Source organism: Artibeus jamaicensis, unplaced genomic scaffold, assembly GCF_021234435.1.
Source record: "Artibeus jamaicensis isolate MK-2021 breed Jamaican fruit bat unplaced genomic scaffold, CSHL_Jam_final contig_2259, whole genome shotgun sequence".
Lineage (NCBI taxonomy): Eukaryota > Metazoa > Chordata > Mammalia > Chiroptera > Phyllostomidae > Artibeus > Artibeus jamaicensis.
Genome location: NW_026521468.1, coordinates 8,530,195 through 8,538,036, shown reverse-complemented (window position 1 = coordinate 8,538,036; position 7,842 = coordinate 8,530,195). Strand labels below are relative to the sequence as shown.

Below are 7,842 nucleotides of genomic sequence, written 5' to 3'. Positions count from 1 at the left end.
GGCGCGGGTGCGCGGGTGCGCCTGGTGGTTCAGACTGCTACCCGCGCCCCATGCCGCTCTGGGACTCCCGGCGGTCCTCAGCTATCCCGGAGAATCCGTGAGAGTACTTTGCGCACGAAGCGCTGTGCCACCTCTGTGTTCCGGGCCGGAGTTGTGGCTGTCCCCATTGCACACGCCGAGGTGAAGTGACAGTCTCAAAGTCCGGAGCCTGTTAGGGTGGAGGCCGCTGGGGACCGAGTTCCCTGATTCCCGCTGCTTGGCGCGGGTCCTCGCTTCCCCCGGGGGCCCGGGCACAGGGCTTCTTCACCCACCGCTGTATCCCCAGAGGGCTGCGTGTCAGGGAACCTGGAAGGAAGTAGCGTGTCTCTTGTGCTTGGCCGGGGAGGCTGAAGCAGGTCGGACTGAAGGAAAGAAGAGCCGATCTGAGGTTGGGTGGCAGAGGGGCCAGGCTAGATCAATCATTGATTGGGTTAGATATTGACACTTTCCACTATAATGTCCTGGGGGTACAAACAGCGGTGGCCGCAAGGGAGGCCCGGGCGTTAGCCTCCCTTCCAAGCTCCTCCAAGTAGAACCTACAAGAGTGTTCTTTGATATGGGTAATTGACATGGTCTTACATTTTTATGGCACTCTCAGACAGGTTATTAGAGGGAAGTTGAATAAATAGAGAAGGAATGAAGGAGAAGTGGTGCGGTCCCAGGCCCGGCCACAAGGGGAGCTGTTACCACCCCAGACCTGAAGAGCAGCTGTAGCCACAGGAGAGACCCAGGTAGCGGGAGCTGTGACCTTGGGGAGAGGGACACAGTGACCTGGCAGAGATGAGCCTGGTGATTGATAGACTGACCTCGCTTTCCTCCTGTCCGCTCACCTCATCTGTGGGCTCCTCACCGGCAGAATCTAGCCCCAGCGGGGCAAAGCAACCCCCACTGACATTGCTTGTGGGTCAGCCCTGGACCTCGGGGCAGGGCAGCCGGGACAGCGCCGTGTGAGGTGTGCAGCCCGTGTTCTCGTGGTGAATAAAGGCATCTTAGAGACGTTGCTGGTTTGTGGACAGTGACGTATAATGTCAGGAAAACCCATGTGCAGTGAAAACGTAAGTGAAATTCCAGAGGCAGCCTGGAAAAGGGGGGGGGCAGGTCTCAGCAGAGCCCCTCGCCCCTCACCCCTGCAGTACCATTCAGAGCCTCCCCAGGAGCCAGAAGACGTCCTGCAGGTGATGAGTTCAACAGCCTGCCTGTCTACACGTGGCCCGCCCCGACGGTTGGCTGCCTCTTCCTCCAGGAGGCCCTCTGGAATGCTCCATTTGTATTAAACAGCTGTCAGAGGTCACTGCCTGGCAGAGGCGGGCACCAGCACACACCGGAGGGTGAATGGACCCAGCGTGTTCCCCGGGTGAGGCCAGAGACTGGGCTTCCCTCTGAGGCAGGGCACATTCCTTCACTCAGTGAACCTTTGCAGGGGCCTTTCTCTGCCCAACTACAGGGCTGAGCCCCAGGGGGCCCCATGGAGGCAAGGTTGTGCTCCAGATGTGACGTTCATGGCTCAACTGCACAACTGCACAGAAGTTCAGGGTGAAGCGGCCTGAGCCAAGGATGCTTGAGAGGTTCAGGAGGAAGCGGAGTCCTTGCAGAATGGGACGAGGGAGGGAGGTGGCCTCGGGCAGCTTTGAAGGGCAGGAAGGAGATGGAGCCGAGGAAAAGGTGAAGAAAGGCAACAGGCAACGAGGTGACATTGTGGCGTCCAAGGAGGCGGCCCCTGGGGAGCGTGGCTGTGTGTACACCGCACCCCGCAACCGTGGAGTCCACTGGGCGGCACCCCCACCTCGTACCAGGCAGGTGAGAGAGAATGCAGTGACATGCTTGGTGCGGTCTCACACTTGGTAGTTACAGGCTCGGTGAGTGTGCACGAGCTGCCTTGCAGCTGGGAGGTGGTGGGTCTGGCACCTGGGGTGGGCAGTCGGGGTGCAGAGATGGCTTCCCGGGGACCATGAGGTTGCCTCTCCTTCCTCTGCCGTGTGTGACAGTTTTCACTAATCCATCAGCCACTCTTCCCTGCGGAGACTCGAGGTGGCCTCAGAGCCCTTCTCGTCACACTGTCCAGGCAGCGTCCTTCTCAGCCCCTGGCGGCTCACAGATGACCCTGTTTGCCACCCGGACTCGGCCGGTGTTGGCAGTTTTGGACGGACCAGCTGGAATCAGAAGTGCCAGTTCCGGAGGGGGCCTCTCTGAGCCGCCCCCGCCCCCCAGGAAGCCCAGCAGGTGGATGGCAGGGGCCTGGGGGCAGAGTGGGTGTGTCCTTGAGCAGTGGCTGGTGGGGGCGGTCAGGACAGGCGGGTACCTGCAGCGCTGTTGGCACAGCCACAGCCCAAGGCTGGGGGGCGCTGGGTGGTGGTGCTCGTCCTGGAGGCTGGCCCCTTGCTCAGCATAAGCTATGTGGTCCGTGTCTGTCTGCTCTGTGGTCCTGCTGTGGGCTGTCACATTTACAGGTGCACCACGGACTGTTCGCCTGGCCTCTTGCTCAGGGACATGTGAGTTGTCACCGAGGTCTGCCAGCAGTGCCGCCAGGAACATTCCAGCACGTCTTCTGGCCTCACACCTGGCAGTGGGGTGCTGGCGAGGCGGCTTCAGCTTTCATAGATGTGACCCATCCCCCGCATGGCAGGCCCGCCCCCACTCTTCCCAGCAGGTCGTGCCAGCCCTTGGGGCTGTCCGTCCTCTGCTGTTAGCCAGTGGGGTTGGGGCACTTGATCCACCCTTGATCTTCCGAATGCCCCTGTGAACAAAATGCTTCCGGGGGGGGGGAACGCTGGATTATCATCATTTACGGGACCGAAAGGGACTGTCTGAGAAGTGAAGAAGCCAGGTCGCCAGCACACACTGGAGCTGCCTCTGGAATTTCATTCTCAGTTCTTTCCTCAGGACCGAAACCAGAATTCAGAAAATGAAATGTGGCCGGTGCGGAGAGCTGGAAGGGCCGGGGGCCTGGAGCTCCGCAGGGAGGTCAGGCTGCGGAGGGAGCTGGGAGGGACTCGGGGCATAAGAGAGGGGGAGGCAGGGGGGTGGGTGGGACAGCAGGGGCTGTGGGAGCAGGGGAGGGGCGGCGGGCAGGGTGGTGGTGCCAGCAGGGTTGCACCCACTTGGCTGGGCTGTGCTGGGTGAACACTCGTGCCCAGGACCGGGGCTGGGCACGGGGATATGGTGGCGAGCACACTCAGACAGGGGCCCTGCCCTCACATTAATGACAGTCCTGGGAAGCAGGCAATCAAAGGAATCCACATTAAATACATAATGATAGGCCGTGCCGAGCGCTGCCTGCTGTGAGAGGCCTGACCCAGCAGTGGCATCCGGACTGAGAATGAGCCAGCCTCCAGACCTCAGTGTCCCAGGACCTTAACGTTTCATTTAAATTTATTAATTTTGGACAGAGAGAGGAAGGGGGTGGGGTAGGGGATTGGAGAGAGAGAGAGAGAGAGAGAGAAACATTGATTTGCTCTCATTCCCCTCATTCATGCATTCAGTGGTTGATTCCCGTGTGTGCCCCACCTGGGGACCAAGCCACACAGCCTTGGCGCATCGGCACAACACTCTAGCCACGGCTGCCCAGGACTCACAAAGGATGTGGCCCAGGAGAATGGGGGTGGGGGCCAGGTGGAAGTGGAGAGAGGTGGAAGTCCTCCGTTAGACACGCAAGGAGCGACGAAAGGAGGGCCATGGAGGGTGGGGTGGGCTGAGCCTTACCCACGCTTAGACCAGTGTCCACGGAACCCCCCCAAAACAGTGACCTCAACGAGGGAGACGTTTCTTTCTCTTCCACATAGAGCCTCCAGGGCGGCTGTGGAGACCATGCAGCCATCAGACGCCCAGGCTCCCGCTGCCTTGTTGCTCTCGCATTCTCCCATGTGGCTCCCCCTCATGATCCAAAACAGCTGCAGAAACACCAGCCATCGCGTGTACTTTTCAGCCAGCGGGAAGGCAGGAGAGACGAGACCACAGCTCACGGTTTAAGGACACTTACCACTACACATGGTGCTGCTCTTTACCCTCATGGGCCAGAACTTGGTCCCAAGGCTGCATCCAGCTCCAAGGGGAGCTGGGAAGTGTGGTCTTGACTCTGGACAGCCAGGTGCCCACGTACAGATTGGAGTTCTATTACTAAGGAAAAGGGGGAAGATGTTTTGGGGCAACACAGTCTCTGCCCCTCTGAGTAACTGGAAAGGAGGCGATGGTGCTGCAGGCAGAGATGACGGGGGGGGGGGGCGGTCTCTGCCCCTCATCACTCCTGATGAGTGCAGACACTCATTCCTACTAGTGCCCAGCCGAGGGTGCCCTGGCGTGCGGAGAGTGTCCACATTGGCCGCTGCGGGGGTGTGTGTGGTCACACTGCTGCCGGCGGCTGTGCAGCGCCACTGGCCTTTCGCTGGAAGCCTTGTCGTGGGAGTCGTTGTGGCTTTGGGGTCCTTTCTCCCTCATCAGGCCTCCCCTGCCCCACCCATCAGCGTTGGTGGGATCTTGGTGCTGGGGGTGCAGACAGCAATGGGCAGCTGCTGTGTGAAATGGGGGCACCCCAGCCCCTGACCGTTGGAGCTGGAGCACCACGATCCTCTGGTTACAACAGGGCTTGCAGCTCGGACTCGCCCAGCTGCTGTTGCTGCTGAGGGGCCAGGGCGGCGCTGGTCTGCCCCCCTGCCCCTGCCTCCCTGCCCCCGCCCCTGCCCTGCCCAGGACTTGGCAGGCTGCGAGGATGTGTGGTTTTCCTGTGTCCGACTTTCTCTCGCTGCTCAGCTGGGCTCTGCGTCTCCAGACGCGCTGGCCTCCTTCTCTGCATGTGTTTCACCAACGTGGGGGGCGGGGATGTGGCGGGGGGGGGGGGGGGGCGGGCAGGACTTCAACAGGCAAGGTCACTCGCTCTGGCTCGGTTACCTGGTTACTCGGTAGGAACCCAGGTTCTCACTCCACCTCCAGGCAGGTCCTGAGCTCGCCCCTGCGCTGGGGGTGGGGCGGGTGAGAGCAGCCCCTGGGGGCAGGAGTGGCCGGAGGTCCCCCGCTCCCACCCCGTGGCAGCCCTACGCTCTCCCTCCGCTCACCCCGTGATTCCCGGAGCCTGTGTCTGAGGGTCAGTGAATCTCTTCTTTCCCACGGGGGTGGGGTGGGGCCGGCCACTGAGCCTGGCCCACAGTCCTCCAGGGCATGTCCACTCCTGCCCTCCTGGTGAGGTTCTGCCCAGCGTCCACTCCCTGTAGAGGAGCCAGAATCACCACTGCTCGAGAGCTGGTGGCCCAGCTGAGGAGACCGAAGACAAGAGCAAGTGGCCGCAGACAAGCTGGGACCATTTCCTTTGTCCCCAAGGGCTCACGAGCCACAGTTGGTGTCCGTGATCCCACCGCTGACCATCCATGCTGCCCTCTGGCCAGGGCCTTTGATGCACGGATGCTCACCCCGGCGGGCTGACCCAGCCTCTGCATCTCTTGCTCCCCCCAGCCCCAGGTCGGCAAAGGTCCCTGTGAACACTTGGGCCCGCCTAGAGGAATGTTTCTGTGGCCCCCCAGCCCCACCCGCAACCCCTGGCGGGACAGCGCCCTGTCCTGGGCACCACACTGCAGACCAGCCCGCCTCTGAGTCAGGACAGAAGGCAGAGCCCAGGTCCCTGGTGCTGCTCCAGCTCCTGGCTCCCGGCTGCCAGCTGAGGGAGAGCAGCCCTTGTTCTGGCCGTGCCTGCCCCTCCCCCACTCTGCCCCGGCGGCCTTGCTCCCGAGCTGTGGGTGCTGCACCTGGGCTCAGAGTGCGCTCCCTGGCTGCTGGGGCTGGGCGGGATTCCCAGAGCAGGGCTGGGGGCCCAGAGTCCACTGGGCTCAGGACGCCTCCACTTCTGGTGGGGCGAGCTGCGGCGCGGTGGCGGAAGGGCCCGAAGTCCCCCAGCAGCCACCGCACGCCGCCTGGAGTCCCTGGCCATGGACTGAGACGTGAGGCCTGCTGCTGCCATCAAGGGCTCGTTGGAGGGCGGTCCAGGTCAGTCGTGGCAGGGAGGCAGGGAGGGTGGCCGTGGCGTCCTCGGCGCACGCTTCCTGACTGCCCGCAATGCTCTGAGTGCGAGCCTAGGGCGGGCTGGGGGGAGGGGAGGGGACGGGCAGCGCTGGGGTGGGTCATGTGCCCGCCTGACTGTGAAGAATGCTTCTCCATTGAACACGAGTCACATGGACACTGGCGTGCAGACGCTCAGCCTCTGGGTGCCGCCCACGTTGTCTGCCCATTGCCTTCCCCCCCAAACTGCCTTCCTACCTTGTCTTTTGCTCCTTCCAAGCCTTTCATGTGTGGCCAGACGGCCAGGCACTGCCCAGGACTCTTGTGTAGACCTTGGCCTTGGACATGCAGATTCGGTAGCCGCTCTGGGGGCCACTCGGGGCTGCCCGGCACCTGCTCAGAGTGTCTGTGAGCCCGGCTGCTGCTGCTGCTTCAGCGAGCAGGTGGTGGAGCTGCACCGAGGCCGTGGGTCTGTGGCACGAGTGGGCTCCAGGGGCATCCTTCCTGCCCCATGGTGGGCAGCTGTGGGTGCCCCTGCTTACAGACAGGCGGGCTAGGGAGTGCCCAGTTGACCTTGGGCAGTTGGGTTTCAAGGTCAGTCCATTGTGCCACGGTAGCAAATAAATATAGGGTGTCGAGTTAAATACAAGTTTCAGACGAACAACAAATAGTTTTTAGCATAGGTGTATCCCTAAAGTGCACTTATCACGTTCATACTATAGCTAGAGTCATTTGCTGTTTATCCGAAGGCCAAGTTGGGCTGGTGTCCTGCGTTTTGTCTGGCCGCCCCACTGAGGTCAGGGTTGGGTCCTGCTAAGACCGAGCAGGCAGAGGCAGGCTCACAGGCGCTGCTGTAGAGCGTGGCCACGTGGCCACGGGAAGGGCTCGGGCTCACAAAAGTCACCTGGCCACTCAGGTGGGGCTGTGCTCAGAGCTTGACGCAGATTGGCTCAGCCTGGGTCACATGCCCAACCCAAAGCCAATCACCGTGGAGCGGAAGGCAGAGGAGTCCTGATTGGCCCTGCTACGGTCAGGTGACCATAGGGCTTCCAGGTGTGTGTGGTTCTGTCCCTGGGTGCATGCGGGTTGTGGAGGAGTCTCTTCTGGCTGCTGGAGGAGCTTCTGGGTCCCCAGGAAAGTGGTCTCGGGAAGCCGCATCCAGTGGGCATCCCAAGAGGAGAGCCAATGCGGGGGTCCCCAGGCCTGGGGTGTTGGCCCAGGATAAGGGGGTGGCCGAAGGGCCTGGGGTGACGTGCGGAGCTTCCCGAAGCCGCCCTGCTCTCCGCCCTGCCTGGGTCTGTTTCTTATAAGTGCAAACAGAGTCCTGACAAGGGCCAAGGTCTTCAACTCGTTCCAGGGCTCCCGGACAAAAAGTGTGGTTTTGGCGTCCCCTCCCAGCAAACTGGCTTGTGAAGAGACCTCTCCAGGGGTGTGCACCCTTGTGGCATCTCTGGGCCATGCTGGAAGAAAAAGAGTTGTCTTGGATCCCACATTAAATGACAAACACTAATGAAAACTGATGAGCAAAAAAAGTTTTTAAGTAAATTTACAATTTGGTGTGGGGCCGCATTCACCCCTGCACCCTCCCACCTGCAGGGAGAAGGGCTGGGGTGCGGGGGCACCGGGGCTTCCAGCTGCAGGGGGAGGGGCCGTGGGAGGCCACAGGGCGAGCCCACCCACTGCCACCCGGGATGCTTTTACTGGGGGGAGCCCTGATCCCAGCCCCCCGACTCAGCCAAAGCAAAGGGTCTGTTGTCTGGGACTCTGCGGTTTCTGAGCGGCAGACCCAGGCCTATGGGGTGTTCTGCACATCAGTGTTTTTGA

General features: G+C 61.6%; 1 protein-coding gene across 2 annotated transcripts; it reads left to right on the top strand.

The window, feature by feature from the left end:
* On the top strand, positions 1-4,825 carry LOC119058480 (uncharacterized). Of its 2 annotated transcripts, XM_053659172.1 has the most exons (6): positions 1-1,094; positions 1,283-1,393; positions 1,564-1,836; positions 2,102-2,259; positions 2,920-3,000; positions 3,819-4,825. In XM_053659172.1, exons 1-6 carry the CDS (start codon positions 1,065-1,067, stop codon positions 4,003-4,005), a joined length of 840 nt encoding a protein of 279 aa, XP_053515147.1. In that variant the 5' UTR covers positions 1-1,064; the 3' UTR covers positions 4,006-4,825. The 2 variants fall into 2 exon arrangements, 1 of the variants encoding a protein (XP_053515147.1); XR_005084262.2 differs by having other exon boundaries at positions 1-1,836; positions 2,043-3,000.
* The last annotated feature ends 3,017 nt before the right edge of the window (positions 4,826-7,842 follow it).

Coding starts and splice junctions, on each gene's coding strand:
- LOC119058480 (XM_053659172.1), top strand. CDS start 1,065: ATGTCAGGAAAACCCATGTGCAGTGAAAAC. Junction 1,095..1,282: donor AACCCATGTGCAGTGAAAAC/GTAAGTGAAATT, acceptor CTCTTCCTCCAG/GAGGCCCTCTGGAATGCTCC. Junction 1,837..2,101: donor CCCCACCTCGTACCAGGCAG/GTGAGAGAGAAT, acceptor CACACTGTCCAG/GCAGCGTCCTTCTCAGCCCC.